The 19,446-nt window shown below is 43.8% G+C and overlaps 1 protein-coding gene across 1 annotated transcript in view; it reads left to right on the plus strand.

Annotated features, from left to right (window-relative positions):
• The first annotated feature begins 4,989 nt into the window (after window positions 1–4,989).
• The window catches only part of CACNG4 (calcium voltage-gated channel auxiliary subunit gamma 4), a 61,482-nt gene continuing 47,025 nt past the window's right edge, over window positions 4,990–19,446 (plus strand). The window contains exon 1 of the mRNA XM_074971006.1: window positions 4,990–5,321. Coding sequence (XP_074827107.1) covers window positions 5,099–5,321 — 223 coding nt within the window. The 5' untranslated portion in view covers window positions 4,990–5,098. The remainder of the gene's footprint in view (window positions 5,322–19,446) is intronic.

A 19,446-nucleotide genomic window follows, 5' to 3' on the forward strand; every position in this document is an offset into this window, starting at 1 on the left:
GTACTCCACCGGCACGAGAGGCACAGGTGGAGTCAACGGGAGAGCGCCAGCTGTTGACTTATCGCAGCAAAGACACCACGGTGAGTAGATCTAAGTACATCGACTTCAGCTATGCTATTCATGTAGCTGAAGTTGCGTAACTTAGCTCGATACCCCCCACCCTAGTGTAGACCAGGCCTAAAGCTCACACAGGAAGCTTGTGGCAGAGGTGGAGATAAAACTCAGGAAACCGGATTACCACAAATGCAAGTGCAGAGCCAAGGCCTGTAGTCCTTACTCGGTTGTTACTCAGGCAAAAATCAACAGGATTTTGCCTAAGTAAGGGCTGTGCGAAAACGGAGTCAGGCCGTCATTCGGACCATTACCTTCAATGGCAATAACAGCAGCTCCTACTTCACAGGCTCGTTGGGAGGCTCTGTTAGTGGATGATTGTACAGTGCTTTGAAGATGAAAAGCCCCGTTTAAGTGCTAAGTAGTAGCAGTAGAAAATCAAACTCTCATTTGTGTTCACATTCGTCATTCTTTGCATTGCATTTGCTGATCTTTGCTTCAGGGTCCGAAGGGTTTTTGTTTGTTCCTGAGATGATGACCCTACCATCTATTAACCTGAAATGATGCAGGTCATCTTTCAGTCCTGACAGGGTTTTAGATTATCTCCTGCAGGTACGGTTTTTGGTGAGCAGTATCTTCTTGTCTAACTGTCATGCAGGCTGATCTTTTACATTTCCTTGTTGAGTTTAAATGTCATGCTGTGCATGTAGATGAGTTTTAAGGTTTTCCTCTCCCTCGCCCCAATTATTCCCTTTCCAGTGCATCCAAATCATATGCCTGACACTCAAGCCCATAACCTGGGGGTCATCTTTGACTCACACTCCTTTTTAGGTCCTCACATCCAGGCTAGGCTTAAATCTTGTTGATTCTTTTTGCAGAACATCTCTAAGGGTATGTGTACATTGCAGCTGGGAGCAAGCCTCCCAGCCTGGGTAGACAGATGTGCTAGCTCTGCTCAACCTAGCATGCTAAAAATAGCTATATGAATGTTACAGCATACCCAGGGGTTCAGGCGGGTCTGAGCTTGGGTGGCTAACCCATGCCACAACATCCACCATGCTATTTTAGCACACTCGCTCGAGCAGGGGCACACTCCCAGCTCCAGCCTAAACATACCCAAAGCTGTGACCTTCGTATCCATCCATGCAGCTAAAAACTCTCTTCCAAACTTTCATGAGAGGAACTCTCCCAAAACATCCGCAAAACTGCCTCCTCCTCCTTCAAATCCCTCTTTTAAAACTCTGCTTTTCTGTGATGCCTGCAAAAAAAATTGACAACGGATAAGCGACTAGTGTGCTGACTCATAGACTTTACGGTCAGAAGGGACCATCCTGATCATCTAGTCTGACCTCCTCCACATTGCAGGCCACAGAGTCTCACCCACCCACTCTACTAGACCCCTAACCTCTGGCTGAGTCACTGCTGTCTTCCTCAAATCATGATTTAGACTTCAAATTACAGGGAATTCACCGTTTACACTAGTTTAAACCTGCAAGTGACCCAGGCCCCATGCTGCAAAGGAAGGCAAACCCCTCTCCCCCCCCCCCCACATACATACCGTCTCTGCCAAACTGACCCTGGGGGACCCCAAACATTGCGATCAATTAGACCCTGAGCATGTGGGCAAGACCCACCAGGCAGATACCTGAGAAAGAATTCTCTGTAATGCCTCGGAGCCCTCCCTTATATTGTGTTATTGTTTCCTTGCACTCCCCTATCTATCCATCTGTACCCATATGTTTCTTATCTTATACTTAGATAGTAAACTCTCTTGGGCAGGGACTGTCTGTGGTTCAGTGCTTGTACAGCACCTAACACAATGGGTCTTGGTCGTGGTAATACAAATAACAATAACTGTTTATTGACAGAGAATATCAGCTACCCGATATTCATAAAACAATCAAAACCTACACTAAAAGAACATGATTAAGTATGTAAAGTGAAGTATGTGACCATTTAATTAAAGATTGTACCATAATGCATATGAACAAAGGGGCCAAATTAAGGTTGAACAGGCAACCTTAATTCTGGCATTTCCTAACCTTTGATTGCTTGATTTTGTAAGCTAAATCATGTTCTCTTAATGTCATTTTTTGTGTGTAATATAAATATTGTTTTGTTTTTTTCTTCTATCTACTGCCCCTTTAAATCTCTAAGGACTCTGCTGTGTGCAGAGGAAGGCAGACATTCTGTGTTCATTTCAATGCAAACTTTGCTCCCATTTTGATTCAAATTCACACTGACCTCAGTGTGGAAGTCACAAAAGGTAGACTATAGGAGACTGAATAACCCCAGGGATTAAGTGGTCCTAAGTACTTCCCTGACAGACATCTTAAATGAAAAATGGCTCTGAAAGAACTCTATAGAATATACTTAATCAAAGATGTTTTTTAATTTTTCTTTAAAAAACACACTGCCCTTTGAAATACAGTTCAAAGTTGGAACCCTGAACAAAGAAGTCACAAAGGATGGGATTCACAAAGCTACTTAGGTGCCTAACACCCAGTAAATCAATACAGTTGTGAATCTCACCCAGAAGTACTAAATGAACTGCACTGGATCAGGCCTATATTTCTGGAGGTTTGTAGCTCTCATCCTCCCACATCCGAATTCAAACACACAAAACTCGTGCTGCCACATTCTCTCAACACAAATTCACATCAACCGATCAGCATTGCTTTCCAGTCATCTGACTCGTCATTCAGAGAAAGGAGGGGCAGGACTGGTGTGCTTACTATGATCAGACACGGGAAAAGGAAATAGTGGTAGCATGGTGAAAATTTGTTTAGACATTTCTCCCGTAAGCATTCTCCCGGAGTAAACATTTTCACATCCTGATCCACCCCCATTCCCCAAAAGAAAATAGGAGCCAGAATATGCACCTTATAATGTTGTTTTGTGCTTGATCATAGAATAAGGGCTTGCCCACATGGAGAAATTTACCAGCATAATTATATTGCTATAATTATATCGCTACACCTGCCCTGTGGACACTCTTACTCCAACATAAGAGTGTCCACATGGGGAGTTATAGTGGTATAATTATACTGGCATCATTGTGCTGGTAAATTCCCCTATGTAGATAAACTGCAAAAATCCCTTTCCAAAAGGTCAGGTTTAGATAAGATTCTGAAATCTCTCCTGCCCACAGTTCTAAACTGAAGCAGTTAATATGAAAGGTTCTTTGTTAAATCAATAGGCTTTCTGTTTTCAAAATGAGTTCCTCTTATCTTTGAAATCCTCTGCAACTGAAATAAACTCCACCCCAAATCAATTTCCATAAAGCACATCTTTCCCTGAAGAAGAGCTCTTTGTAAACTGGAAAGGCTGTCTTTTTCACCAACAGAATTTGGGCTGATAAAAGATATTACCTCACCCATCTTGTCTCTATCTTTCCTTCTTGGCAGAAAGCATGCCATTAGTTTTTTTAGATAAGATTTCCATCTAGTTTAATATTATAATTATAATTTATTAATAGTACAGGTAAGACCCACTATATGCTAGCTACAGAACAAAAACAAAAGAAGACATGGTCCCTGTCTCAAAGAATTTACAATCCCCACACAGACAAGTGGCCCCTTGCTGTAATCCAAGCCTACATTTTGACTGTTGTGAAGTGATGCCAGATCTGAGTTTTTGTGGAGCTCTTGCATTGGACTGCGTCAGGGTCATGATGTTTGAGGCTTAGTAGGAGTGGCAACACCTGTTCTCTGCTGAGGCAGTGAAATGTGGCACTCCTGTGCTGGGATGCCCTTGGGGTCCAGATATTGTTGGTACAATGGGAGCAGCCAGACCTAGTCTCTGGTTGGGCATTGGAATTTGAGCGGTTGGGACCAAAACCTACCTGGATCCAGCAGGACTGAGGTGCCAGATCCAGATCTTTGCAGGGTTGCTACACCAAGATCTGGGCAGTTCCACCCCTACACCTCCCATCCTCCCTCCCCCGGGGTGTGGTTACCAGCTGTGGGTGTCCCCTTTTTGATACTCTTCTGCTCCAAGAAAGTGGTGTCTTTTCTCTCCCTGGGTGGACTCCTGTCCCTGGGTGGAGGTGTCTCTTCCACTCTTCTCTCTCTGGCAGGAGAATGGATTTTCTCCTCTCCATCTTCTCCCTCCTTGCGGGCATTGCAGCAGGGAGACAGAGATTCCTGAGATATGGTGCTTTCCGCACCCATCTTCTTCTCTCACCGAGGAACAGGATCCCAGGGGACTACTTCTCTCCTCGTCACTCTCTTCCCAGGGATTCCCTGCGCATCTTTCCCTAATTCCTCCATCCAGGGGATAGGCTCCTTCTCTCTCCCTGGCTCAGGGACTGGATCCCTGGGCATGCACTTCCCTTCCTCAACCCCTGCCCACCAGGAGATGATGGGGGGGAGGGGGCCGCTCTCTTTCCACATACACAGCCCATGAGTAGCAGCTTGGGGGGAGGACTGAGGAGCTCCACCAACTTGGGCCGGGGAGGGTGAATGCTCCAGGCAGGGGGCTGGCAGTGCGTGGAACACGGGCGTGTCGCACACACCCCCAGAGCCAGCTGGGGGCCACCCACCCTCCACAAAGCCTCTCCCGCAGCAGCGAGGGCGCCCGGTGAGCCCTCGGGAGCTGGACTGGGGCGCCCTCGCCGGTGCCGGCCCAAGCTCGGTCCGCGCCCCCCGCCCCACCGCCTCTGCCTGAGAATTACCTAGTGGTCCAGCGAGGAGAGGCGGAGCCTCCGCAGCCCCCTCCGCTTCCTCAGCTAGCCGCTCCTCGGAGTTTGGGCAGGGGGAGGCATGGCTGGTGTGCACGGGGGTGCAGGATGCTGGAGGGGGGACCCTGGGCCCCAGCGGCGCAGGAGGAGTTAGGGAGGCGGGGGGGGATCTAGCTTCTCCCGCCAAGCTCGCTGGCCCCCCGTGCACCGGGGCGGAGGAGGCTAGCACCTCCCCAGGGAGACGTGGGGCATTGTTTCCTTCCCCCCATGCCCGGGCTGGGTGGGCGGTGCTGGCGGGGGGGAAGGCAGCGCCTTGCCTCGGTCGATTGCTGCCCCCTGAGCCGGCGCGGGGGGCTATGAAGCACCATGGTGTGGTGTGACCGTGGGGTCCAGATGCTGCTGACCACGGTGGGAGCCTTCGCCGCCTTCAGCCTCATGGCCATCGCCATCGGCACCGACTACTGGCTCTACTCCAGCGCCCACGTCTGCAACGGGACCAACCTCAGCACGGAGGAGACGCAGAGCCAGCCCCGCAAGGCGAAGGGGGACCTCACTCACTCCGGGCTCTGGCGGATCTGCTGCCTGGAAGGTAGGGCCCGGGCTGGGGGGGAAGGTGTGTGGGGCTGCGGGGGGCTGGTGCGGTGGGGGGGGTGAGAGCACAGGGAAGGAAGCAAAGATGCAGGAAAGTAACTTCCCGACCCGGGCTGGCTGCACAGAGGAGGCTGGGTCCCTAGCTGGGGCTGTGCCCCGGCCAGCCAGAGCCTCGACGTAGCCCGGCTCTCAGCCTCGGTCCTTCGGTCGAGGAGGAGGAGGAGGTTGCCTTGGCAACCGGTCTCTCGGAGATTGCTATGGGAACCGGACCTGGGACAGGGATGCCTTGCCCCGGGGAGCTGCCCTCTCCGAGCCCCGCTCCCTGCCCGCCCTCCCGGGCAAACGCACGGACTGGTGCGGCTGGGCGCCTGTCTGGTGTGGTGGGACCTGCCCTTTCCTCTCGGGGGTGTGTGTGTGGGTGTGAGAGCGAGAGACAGAGACAGAGAGTGACCCGGGGGCGCGGGGTTGGTTTCTCTCCGGACAGAGCCTGCGAACCATGGCTGAAGCCCCTGCAGTGTGTGCTCAGCCGGTGCCCAGAGGACAGACAGGGTCCCTGCCCTAAGGGGCTGCCCCGTCTAAACAATGGGATCTGAATCAGACTAACAAGACCCCCCACCCCTCCGCGTCCCAGTTACAAGCTAAACCCCACCACGGTGTCAGGACGCCGCGTCCCAGCTCCGGCCAGAGGCGGCTTCTCCGCCCAACTCGGCTCGTTGGTTTAGTAAAGGGACGCGGAGCCGTTCAGGGGGGAGCCCCACGGAAGGGAAACAGCCCCTGGCAGCCAAGCGCCCTGAGCGGCTGGCGGTGGGGAAGGAAGCCGGCTGAGGGGGATCCAGGCGCCCCAGATGCTGGCAAGGGGAGCCGGGCTGCTGGGGCGCTGAAATCTCGACCCTGCCCGGTGCCCAGGCAGGTTGTGGAGAAGGGAAACTTTACCAACACTCAGACAGGAGCAGCGATAAGTGGGAGCCGGGCAGTTAGTACAGTGTAGGTTTTATTTTCTTAGTTGTGGCATCCTAGAAGCACTTGTAACCTGGGAGCGGTTGTCATCTTCTCCTCTCCGCTACTGCTGTAAAGGTTCCGTGGGAAGATCGTTTTTCTCTGGCAGTGGCTTGCTTTGCTAACCGACGAATAATTACCCAGGAAATATGTTGCATATTTCCACTATATCCATCATAGTCTCAGAAGAAAAATGCGTTTCAGTCAAAACATGGAAGAATCGCAGCCGTTTGACACCTGCCCTGGTTTTATTGGAAACACAGACGCTTTGTTTGGCAACTCCTGAAAGGCTCCCAACACATCACCTGTTTTTTCTTTTTCAATTACACCTAGAAAATGTGGGTCTGAGCCTGAGCGGTGCTGAGGTTATTTTAGGAGGGGGGCTGAGCATCCTCAACTCCCCTTGAAAACCATTGGGCAATTTTGAGGTCCTGGCCAAGTTTGGTCTTCTGACCTCCAGGCTCTATCTTCACTGGGAAAGTACGTTCCTCAGCATCCATCAAGAGTTGCTCAGAACAGTTTGCAGGATTGGGGCCCTCGTATCTGGGGTGAAACCTTGCCTTCACTGCAATCAATGGGATTTTTGCCATTGATTTAAGTGGAGCCAACATTTCACCTTGATCTTTAAAGAATCTCATAATTAGATGCCTAATCCTGCTTCCGTCGAAACCAGTGGGAGGGTTTTTACCTTGTCTTCAACTGAACCTAGATCAGACTCTTTGTACAAAACTAAAGCACCTAGTAAAGTGTTGAGAGCTGGGCAAATATTGCAGATAAACGCCCACTAATACAGTATTTGTCTACATTGTCCACACTGTGGTGATGCTTTGTCCCCTTTTGCTTTGAAGATGTGAGCAATCAAATTTTATTTGCACCTGCAAAGTCATATATAGAAGATTTGGGTTGCTGGAGCTTGAACATTAATCTATTCAGGGAAGAGAACAGATACCATGTGACTTAGCTAACCAATCTCCATGAAGCAATACTGATTGACACTCAAATATTCATGCTCATACCACACAGTAAAAAAATCTGAAAGTTATTTGTCATATTCAAAGAATGCATAAATCTGAGAAAATTGATATCAGCTCACCGATAAGCAGAAAGAGAGGCTACATTCATCACATAAATAATTCATTGCAAATTATTCATTCTTCTCAAACATTCTCTTTGAAAATAGATTGTACAGGTACTTGAAAATATCAAAGTTTAAAATCACATCATGACACCTTGGTTTCAGTACTGTAGGTTTTTGATGTTTTAAAAAATAATAAAGGAATGTCTAAAAAGATATCCAAGTAAACATGAGTGACAATCTGAGCTAATCAGTTTGCATGGATGGTTCTTTTATTAAAGTCATAATATAATACTTAAAATTCTGATGAGGCAGACAGTGGGAAAACATTTTCAGGTTATGAATGTTTATGTTTAATTTAAGTAGTCTGGTTTGAAGACCCATTTTTAGAACTCTGTTTTTATGGGGTTTTTTGTTTATTTGTTTCATAATCACTATAAAAAGCCACTTCGTTTATTTTTATGGGTTTAACACCACCTGACTCTTATCTTGGTGACAGATCTAAGACGTAAACATTCATAAGCTGGAAATTTGTTAAACAACCTCTTAAATTACTGGCATGAATAAAGTGTTAGATGTGAGTGTATTTCAGGTCAGTTGAAATGGTCCATTAAAATATTTTTAACCTATATCTGTGAAAATGTATACGCATGATGTCAAACTGTTACATATCAAGACTCAGAAAAATTCCAAATTTTCAAAGAGAAAATGTTGAAACACACAGGAAAAGATAGTGCCTTCTCTGAGCTGTAGTCGTTCTTTAGTGTTTTCCTCCTTTCCACATTGTTTAACAAATTGGCAACTAGTAGATAAATACAATTTTGGGCTCTGGCAAATTCTCTTTTTGGTTGGGCTTCTGTTTGGGCTGAAATTATGTTGTCCTAGTCAGTACTATGGAGAGCAGTCACTCTAAAATAACACTTACGCAAAATTAATTTAGTTTCTGGTCAATTAATACACAATTTTGGTCTTTTTAGCATAGTTCCTTCAGGGGTGGAAGTTGGAGGTTCACTAGGTCTTAGATGGCTTTAGGGGGTCTCACAACAAATTTTTTGGTGGCCTCTGGCCACTCTGATAATTTCCCCTAAAATATTCAATCAACTTTAGGAAAAACAAATACATATGCACATATACATGGCCAAATCATTGTAATTTATTTATGTAGGATTTTTTTTTTTGCAGACTCAATATTAAAAGTAAAGTACAGTTGTCTCTATTCTTTACTGGACCTAAACAGAATAGAAACACAAATAAGGTGCTTTGCAGGTTCTTGTCTTTTTTCTTGTTGTTTCTTTTGCTTCTTTGCTTGCTTTTTTAAAGACTTGCTAGCTGTTAATATCAAGAAACATACAAATATCACTTTTCATATCAGACTAACTCAGTTCCGGCAAGCCTGGGGACAAATTCAGCCTTGGATGGTGGGAATGGAGGCAGCGGGGACCCAGGTGTGATGGGAGGGGAGAGCTTGGGGCCAGAGTCTGCCACTGTGTGGCCGGGGAATGGAGCCTGAATCCCATGGCTGGAGCCTGCCACCCACCACCCAAGGACTGAAGCCTGACCCCCACTGCCCCTGGGAACTCACTGGCTGCCTGCTCCTCCAGCATTTGTGTCTCCAAAGCGGGGCAGGGCTCAACCATTACTGGCGGGCCATTGCTTTGTGGCCCCCCCCCAGCACTGCCCAGGAGGCTGTGGCTGCAAGAAAAGCCCCTGGTAGCCACATGCAGCCACGGTGGCCGCATTTGAGAAATGCTACTTTAGTCAGTAGCACTATTTCCCAAAGGATTTAATACGTATATCTAATTTATCCATCCTTAAATAACAAACTGTTAAAAAATTCCCCAGTGGTAATGTGCATATACTTATAGTAGAAGTTGCAGCTTCATGCCTCTTTTACTGATCTTAGGGTAATGGTCTCGAACCTGCATAATCTGTGGAAGTATAACAGTAGCTAAAACTGTAATCTCTTTTTAACTATATGATCTGGTTACAGTCTAGGGGACAGATCTTCAACTGGTGTAACTTATCATAGCTCCATAATGGCCATTGAGCATCTGCCCTGAGAGGTCAATGGGTTCAATCCTGCAAACACTACCAGGCGTAAAGCTTCCTACTACGAATAGCCCCACTGAAATCAAGATAAGCTAAATTAGAGAAACATACAGCTACACATCATTTTTCTGTAGCTTCTATTAATATGGTATATGTCTAGTACCACTTGGTTTGATGTGTGTATTGAAACCTAACCTAGAAAAAGAGTGGTATATTTTAAAACCACCGCCATATCCGTCCCTGAAATCGTCATACTGTAGTCAAGAGACCTATTCACAGGAGACAGCACTACTCCCAGTGTTTACAGGACTGGGCCCCGTGACATTAGGATAGGAAATTGGGGAATGTATTTGTTGTTTGAAATTATTCAAAGAGTGTTTTATTAAACATTTCAGTGCATGGATTACCCCTGAACTATTTGCTGTGACTGTTCCTTTGAATATTCACTGTTTTGTAATTTGCTATTTGTGTTGTGTGATTGGTCACTTAATTCACATAGGTATTGTTTGTGCTCCTTGACTGAATGACTGAAACATTTATAAAAAGGAGACAAGCACGAGCGAATCACTTATGGCTCAAGCATTTGCACAAATGCCTATTTGCACAATTATCTGCAACACGTCTGGCATGGATGAATGCACATTCACTTGGGTATTTGTGACATGTTCTGCTTCTGTGAACATCCTTGCAAGCAAAAGAAAATGTACTTGTACAATGTTTGAGGCAAGCACATAAAAAGAAGTTAGCATCCAAGGTGAATACTGTAAAAGCAAGTTCATGGTCCTTACTCAGACAAGTAAATCATGAACACTTTTCCATCTCAAAATGCTCTGTTCATATGAGCCTATACTCATGCTGTGCAAGTAGATAGCTGTATGTGGAGAACACAAAGATGAGTGACTATATCATGCAGTACTTATGAGTGTGCAATAAACTATTTCTTGGGCACAGTACATATTCTGCAGGTACAGCTGAGGATTGAACATTTAGCACCAATGTTTTAAAACAAAACAAAACACACTTGAGAAGGGCTCTGAGAATCAGCCCAGATCGTCATTCTCTTCCAGTCCATGCATTTTTCTGATTCCCCCTCTTTTTGCTTATGATTAAAACACATCACTTCCCCCTCACGATGTTAAAGAATTTGTGCTGCATGGATCAGTTTTAACCATGGTTCTTATGAATCCAGTATTATCCTTGTAGCACTTGTGCAGTAGGAACTTGCCAGAAGCTGGGTGAATTATTTTTGACAGACTTTTTAAGCTAATTTTTCTATTTATGGCATTTTGGTGGTAGATAGAGTTTCTGAGCTTGAAGCGGCTTGTTTGGAAACAGAGTTTAAATCTCTTCTAATTTCTGACCTCAGGTCATCACACTGTGTGTCTTTAAAAACTGGGAAAGGCTGTGTTAGAGGAGCTGCTAGAAGAAACTCTACTAGAGGATCCATCTGTTCCCTAAAAAAACCAAGGGCCTGTACATGTGCTTCCTTCATCATTTGCAATGGCAGATCTCAAAATACAGCATGGATTTAGCACATCAGTTTTTCCTACAGTGCTGTATGAAACATGTAGATTGGGAGTCAATTTATTGCATATGTGACTTATTCGTTGATGGATTAATTTACCCTCTTCAATTGGGTACATTGCCAATAGGGAGTATCAGGCTACACAGGATTTCTTTACATAGCTTTTAGGAAGGCAGAGATCCCAGTGCAAAACCAAGGACATTGTGTGCATTAGTGACACTCCCTGGAGGCCATAAACCAATGGAAGCATATCTGTAATCCAGATGTTAAAGTTTTTTTTCATCTGTGAAAGCTGTAATATGGATAATATTCATTTTACTTAATAGTTTCAGAATATCATATGTGGGAAGAGTCAAAGATACAACAAATTATACATAGTAGGTTGACTACATATTGTGGTGGTGTGTTATATATAACGTATACAGTAGGCAGTCGTAGAGGGGTGTGTGTCATATAGCTATATGCCAGTAGTTTGTGACTGGAACAATCTCTAACAGGAACTGAGAATGTAGGCAAATATGGAGTTATATTTTTCTGGTCCTACATATGTCTCAGGGACCTGGGTTACACAATTGCAAAAAGAAAAGGAGGACTTGTGGCACCTTAGAGACTCACAAATTTATTTGAGCATAAGCTTTCGTGATCTACAGCTCACTTCATCGGATGCATTCAGTGGTATTTTCCTCTTTTACCACTTACTTTTACCACGGAATGCATCCGATGAAGTGGTCTGTAGCTCAGGAAAGCTTATGCTCAGATGAATTTGTTAGTCTCTAAGGTGCCACAAGTCCTCCTTTTCTTTTTGCGGATACAGACTAAGACGGCTGCTACTCTGAAACCTGTCACAATTGCAAAAGACTGTTTATTTCTTATGTGATGCTGATCACATTTACTGTACTAATCTATGTTATATATGGCAAGGCAGTGGCTAGGAAATCCACTCTGGCTGCGTCAGTCAGAAAGGACACATGGTTGGCATAAGAAAGCTTAACTAGATGTCTCTGCTGTTATATAGCGTGAGTTGCATAGGTTAAACACTGACTTTGGGCTGTATCCTGCAAGATGCTGAGCACCATAAACCACATTAAAAAGTTGGGGGTGGGGGAGTAGATGTGAGAATGTATCCATCCTAGAACCACAGCAAGCTTTACATCAATAGAGACAGCAAGAAATGGCCAGGGACTTCTCCTCCCCTCCCATCCCCTCAACCCAATGGCTGAACCTATGTCTTCAACTGCAACTGAGGCCAAAAGTCTGCTAGGTGCTTAGCAGCAGAGACAAATCATACATGGTCTGCATGCCAAAGAGCTGACCAGCTACTTTCATACATGAGACAACAAAAAGGCAAACAGAGCAGCAGGATAAAGGATGGTTTTATGATTAAGGCACTGGGCTGGGAATCAGGAGATCTAGGTTCTACCATCCAGAGATTTGCTAATTTGCTATATAACCTTGGGAAAGTCATTTAATCTTTCTGTACCTCAGTTGCCCATCTGTACATCAAAGATAACAGTACTTTTTTACTTTGTCTGTCTTGTCTGTTTAGATCATAAGGTCTTTGGGGCAGGGACAGTCTATTACTGTGAGCAGGTCTACACTACGGATTTAAGGCAACCTAAGTTACGCAACTCCAGCTGTGTGAATAACCTTAGGTCGTACCTTAAGTCGACTTATTGGGGTGTCTACACCATGCTGGGTCAACAGGAGAAACTCTCTCGTCGACTTACCTTATGCTTCTTGTTCCAGTGGAGTGCCGGAGTTGACAGGAGAGTGATCGGCAGTCAATTTAGTGATCTAGACCCACTAAATCAACCCCCAGTGGATCGATTGCTGCAGTGTCGATCCACCGGTAGGTGGAGACAAGCCCTCTGTGTTTGTACAGCATCTAATACAGTGGGTCCCCAATCTGAGTTTAGACTTCTAGATCCTGCCATAACACAACAATAACATCAGGGAAGAAGTAGTGGGGAAAGATAGGCAATAAGATTATACAGTTGCTCAGCAAAGGTGAGTACACAGTATCGGTGAATTAAGTATTTTGTTTGCATAGTTTCCTATAAAATGGTAAATATTATATTAATGTGCCTTGGTAGTAAAACTTTCAGGTCAGTCTTCAGGGGTTCCCAAGCTGTGGTATGCATATCCCTAGGGGGGGTGCATGAGCCATCTCTCGGGGGCACACAGTAGCAATTATGTCATGGTGAATTTTATTTATTATTTTATTTATTGCATTTTCACAATGGGCTACTCAGACAAAACTTTAAAATTCTTTGGGAATGTGTTATATAAAATACGGTAGTTAATTTCCTTCAAGATGTACCAATGAGAACACAGATATGCTTTCATACAGAGCCCTCACATCCAGTCACCATACAGCATGGGTTCAGTTGCCCAGCTTCTGTCCAGTCCAACTGAGCTCAGAATTTAGGGCCGTGGGGGAGTGGGGGTTGGTTGTATACGTCGCACTATAACTATCTGTACTTAACAGTGAAGTATGGACAAATGGCTAATGACATGTAGTGTTAAGAAGAACACACAAAGTTATCAGTGATGAGAAGGGTAGGGGTATGCGGGGAGCAGGTACATCTAGAAGGGGGTAGCAAGGAAGCTGGTAGATCTGGAAGGAGGTACGCAATAAGAAAAGTTTGAGAACCTCTGGAATCTAATGGTCTCTCTGGACATAGATTCTATGAAAGTTCTCCTGTCATCATACAAAGCATAAATCCACTGGAACTTTGCATTTAAGCATGCAGATTTCGAGAGACAGGATCTGGCCCTAAACATTCACAGCCTGATTCTCCTCTTCCTTACACTCATGTAAATTTGGAGTATTTTCTTGGAAGTCAGTGGAATTATGCCAGTATAAAACTGGTGTAAGTAAGAGAAAAATGGGCCCCACCTGTTCAGTAAAACGTCTCTTTCCAGTTCTGCTTTTCTGAGCCAGGAATCATCTCATTACAAAAATCATACTTCCTAATATTTTTGTCACACTGGAATACTGGGCCTGTTTCAGAATTTAACTTTGCTTTGTGCTTATCTTCATTTTAAATTTCCTGGCACTCATATTTATGATGTTGCAGGTTCAGCAGCCAGACTCTTACAGAGAGATGCCAAGGTGTCAGACAAAGGGGTAGTAGAATAAACAAACTAAACACACACTTGTCAGTATATCTGAGAGACTGAAACATATTTATAAGTGCTGTACAGAAAAAAAAACATTATTTTATCACCCCTCTGATCTGGTTACTTTGCTCCACTCCAGCAACACAAGGCAGCTGTAACTCCAGTTTAAACAGCCATTTCAATCATAGTAGCACAAGGCAGCTGCAGCGTTTCAGTGAATCTTCCCCAAGAACTGTTACATGGAAGCAATCGTTTAAGAACAGCACAGGCTTTGTAATAATAAGTAAGTCTATCTGCTCATAGGACCCCTAGCTGTTAAGTATTGAGCTCCCTCATCTTCCACTGACGTCAATGAACAACTGAAGCACAATCAAAAAGAATTTCATTTCCAAATACAGTAATGTGTCTTCTCTATCTTTTCACTGGCTCTCATTTTCTACCTTGTGCCAATATGTCTGTCTTTTTATGTTCATTTTGGTTTGTCAAAACATGATTGATTTAGTCCTGTCTCTTCATTTTCCAGGTCTCCCTGACCTGCATTTTCTTTATTTGTTCCAGTCATTTGTTCTCTGTTCCCAAAATACATCTCTTTGTTTTACCTTGATAGAAGACAGTTAGAGTTACGAAGTAGAGAATGGCTTCTGTCCATCTGTTCTTTCATAATAGCCTTCCACACATCTGTAAGTAACTTTTGCTCGTCCTAGGTGGACTGGAGATAGATTTCCCTTCAAACTGGATTTCTGGTTGTTTTATTTATTTATTTTGCCAGTTTTAATAGACTTTGGCTCAAATTCAGTGAAGTTTTATCCACTTACCCTGCCAGTGAATCTGGCCCTCTGCCAGCGTGTGGTAATATAAGCACCATTGTTCAGCCCTGCCTTTTTACTTCTTCTTGTTCATGTGTTATAACTTTTCCTCTGTAAAAAAGGTGGCTTCAAAATTAACTTTCAGTGACTGCAAGATTCTTTCATGACACAACCCAACAAAGACCATTCTGCCCCAGGTAGAAAGCCAAGGATTTGTAGTTCCTCTTTATTCTCAAGCCTCCTTGGTCTCTTCTCTGGCAACCAAAAAAGTTCTGATCACAAAGTTATTGAAGGTTGGTCTGTCACCTCACATGTGTTCTTGCATCTGTTTTCTCCACCTCTTTTGCTTCATCTCCAGTGTGTTTATGCAGCGTTCTGTTTACTTTTAAATAATACTTCACATTCTTCAAAATAAGTCAAAGTTACCATGTATCTAATTATATATCTAAAGGATCCAGCGGTAACATAAACATGATGGTTGGGGGGCAGGAAGCATATGACAAAGGAAGAGAGGAACTATTATGGAACAATGCATTTTCCCGCAGATTGTCAATCCTGGTTTAAATTAATCCTGTTTATTGTTTTTTGGGTATTCTCCCATTGAATTGCTACCTTGGTTTGTGCCACTGGGTTATGCCATTTGAATGTTTCTCCTTTAGCTGATCCCATTAACTCAATAGTGCTGAATATTTCAAAGATATTCAGGAGAAGAAAACATTCTCTGTTGAACAAAGCTCCAGCCTCACTTCATATTCATTTTTTCCCCAGTTTTAGTTAATAACTGGTTTTAAGCCATTGCCCGTTTTTATACAGGAGATTTCAGATCAGTTTTCATCTGTTCTTATGCCTTAAATAATTCATTTTAGTATTGAATATGGACGACTGAACATTCTCTCTTCTCCCAAATTGTGACATTTAATGAGATTTAGACTGTTTATTCTGCCTTATTTGTTTCCCAAAGGCACAGTTGCTGTGAGGCATTAAATAGAAACCAGGACATGTCACAGTTATGACTTGAAACAGGATATTGCCTGGAGGAGCAATGTCTAACTGAAATCAAATCTAAAACATATCAAATATACTTATTTTATAGCTCAGCGAATAATGTTGATTGCTATTATCAAAAAATTCTGGATAATTTTGTGTGAGAATTGCCTTGCTTTTTGTCATCCCTTCTCCTCAGTCACTCATCTGTACATCCTATAGTGAGATTGCAAGCTCTTTGGAGTTGGGCGAGTGCCTATTTGTAAAGTGCCCTTGTACACTTTTAGTGCTATGTAACTAATATCAATATCATGTGTATAAAGGGTGTGTGTATTTATGTGTGTATATATATGCATGTCTGTATGAATGTGTATATAGTACATTTCTGGTTGTCCGTATGGCCCGGTGAATATTGAAAACTTTTGGATAACTTGGCATTTGGATAAACAGAAGTGCTATTTTGATACTTTTGATCCATCATAGGGCTACATGGGGGACACACTGTGGATTTGGATAACTAGAATTTTTGGATAAAGAGAATTTGCAAAACTGGAATTATACTCTATATAACATTAATATAACATGCATAAAACGTTTTTAAAAGGTTATTAAGTTTGTGAAGTCAAGCAATCAAAAGTTAGAATATGCCAGCAGTAAGGTTGCCTTCATATTGACACCCACATAGGTCATCAACATGGTTGGAACCTTTAGCGCCAGTGCAGAGACCTCTGTCACTTGAATAACTGATAGCAGAAGTAGGTTGTTATCCTCTATGTGGATCAGCACATAAGACACTTTGCTGGTGCGTTTCACAGGTATTTGCTGACAACAGACGAATGGTGAGACTCAGGGATCTATTCCAGGCTGTGGAGGGGAGTGTGCTCTGGTGGGCACTGACTCTTCTGCCCATTCTCCCCAAGCATGACCCCCCTTCTGCCCAGTGCCAGTGCCGTCTCTTCCCCATTCCCGGCTCCGCATCCTAGTCCCATTCTCCTAACCTAGCCAGGCCCACTGTCCACTCCTCATGCTGCTGATCCCCATCCTTTGTTCCTTACCCAGAAAGACATAGTCTCATGCCTCTCTACTCCCCATCCCGGTCTGAGTCTCCCCTTGCTACCACTTCCAGTCTCCTTGTCCAGCCATTCCCTGTCCCGCCCACTTCACCCCAGCTCCTTGTCCCCTGTTTGTTTGCCCAGCCACCCTTTGGGGATAGCACATGCACAGTCCAGCCACTCCTAGGAGCTGTCAGGAGATAGAGCGTGCTCAGTTGCTCTCTGGAGATAGAGCGTGCTCAACACTGGGAGGAACTGTGAGAAGCCTGAGCATGCTATTCGTGCACAGAATCTTTGGAGATTTTAGCTAAAATCTAAGTCTCTACTGAACACAGGAAAGCTGAGGTGTTTTTTTTTTTAATAAGATGGACACATTTTGGTGGATTTTCACAGGAACAGCAAAAAGCACATCCCTGACCCACAAGTCACTTCCTTGCCAAATTTCAAGTCCCTTTTTCAAAGCATGGGGCCAATGGAGCTTGTAAAAGAAAAGGTCGTCAGCAGTAATATAACATTACAAAACCATGTATTTTCCCCTAGTCTCATTCTCCAAAATGGCTGAACCATTTTGGCTGACATTTTCCAAACAAAATTCAGCCCAAGGAAGACACCCAATATCAAAAATTTCAGCCCAAATGGTTAACATTTGGCAAAGTTATAAGCAACTGAAAAGAGGGTTTTGCAATGAGAAGTATTAGGCAACCATAATAATAAGGAATATTACCACACACAGAGCATATAAAATTCATAATAGAAAGAATATTAACTCTGTAGTCTAAGTAACAGAGTGGAAGTGGCTTCTTGTAACCTCAGCTTCAAATCTTGGCCTGTGAGACTCATCTGTTCACCCTTCTGTAGTACAGTGGACCCTTAATTGTAGGAACACTAATCTTACAAATGACTAGGATATGAACCATTTTCCCTAAAAGAAAGAAAATGACATAACAAGTGATATCAGTGAAGAACAAGGAGATGTCCCTTCACATTCTGATGATGGCTTATGTGCATTAGCAATCGCTTTGAAGGAAGAAGAAAGTATGCAGTGCACCATACTTCAACTTATGCACTATACCGACCCTAATTTTGAGATGTTCCATTTTATGAGGTTCTCAGTTTTATGAACTCCTCAGTCCCCAGTGAGTTTGTAAAATAGGGGTTCTACTGCATATAATCTGAGCATAGATTGGGTGCTCAGGTATTTACAGCGAGAGCGAGTAAAATTTTCAAAGTGCTTAAGTGACTTAGGAGCCTATTTTCAAAAGTGACTTTTAATTGAACACCAAATGGCACTTAAGCATGTAAGTGACTTAGGAGCCTTTGGAAATGTTACCCGAAGCCTTAAAATCTAAGGCTCGATCTGTTCCATATAGGAATTAAAGATCCTGTGGCACTTTTCGTTAGCGTAAGTGTTTGCCCTGTAACTAGACAAAATTTCCCCTCTGTTGGGCTATGCACCGTACCCCTGGCTGGTGTGCTGTGCTGCTTTTTCAGTGGTAGCAGATGCATATTGTTTGCAAAGTGCTTTAGAATCCTTTAAGATGAACGGCGCTATATAAAATATGTAGCATGCAATAGTAATAACAAATACTGCATTCCGAGTACATTTTCTAATGATAATCACTCAGAAGATTCAGTTGGAACCTACTACCTCTTATTTTTTTATTAATGGGAAGTCTAATTTATATTTTGATATCAATTTTGATATCAAACAAATTAAAAAACAGCTGCCCTTGTTGATCTATCCAATGTGATTGAAGGAGATTTACTCTGAAAACCTGCTTTCTACAATGCTTTCCCTTATTTTTATTTGAGATCTTGTCCTGATTTTTCAAGACTGACTTTGTAGCTATCTGTAGTCAATTTCCCATTTTACATACATCTCGATATCTAAAAGGGTGAAATCCTGGCTGGAAACAGAGTCTTTGGGCACAGCAGAACCCTGCAGAGAAGGAAATAGAGGCCAGAAATCTTCCAGCTGGATTCCAAATCCTCGCTAAGGCCCTGATTCTTCAAAAAGCCAGCACATGCTTAGCTTTGCAGGATCAATAGGACTGCTCACATGCATAAAATTGAGCAGATGTGTAAGTCTTTTCGGGATGAGGGCCCAAATCTGTAGAGCACCACACTGCAGATGAAGATACAGAGGGGCATTCTGGGGCAGGACTGACAGGAATAACCTGCACTGAGAGGGCTGCAGATGGCTACAGGATGGCCACATGCTTATGTTGCCTTTATAGCATTAATGTGTACCTGTTTTGGTGGCCATCTGGCACAGAATTTGGCCCTAAATGTGTGTTTAAGCCCTATATTAAAAGAGGCATTAGAATTAACATGTCATTATACATGTGCCTGGGAGACATAGTGTAGGGTAATGAACATGATCACAATAGTAAATTAATAATTGACATTTTTTACACATACGCATGCTTAAAACTGGATGCGAACTAAGTGACACGTGTGTCATCACCAGCTTATAATTAAAATGCAGTGCTTGAATGACAATGTAAGCTTCA

This window comes from Natator depressus, chromosome 14 (genome assembly GCF_965152275.1).
Source record: "Natator depressus isolate rNatDep1 chromosome 14, rNatDep2.hap1, whole genome shotgun sequence".
NCBI lineage: Eukaryota > Metazoa > Chordata > Testudines > Cheloniidae > Natator > Natator depressus.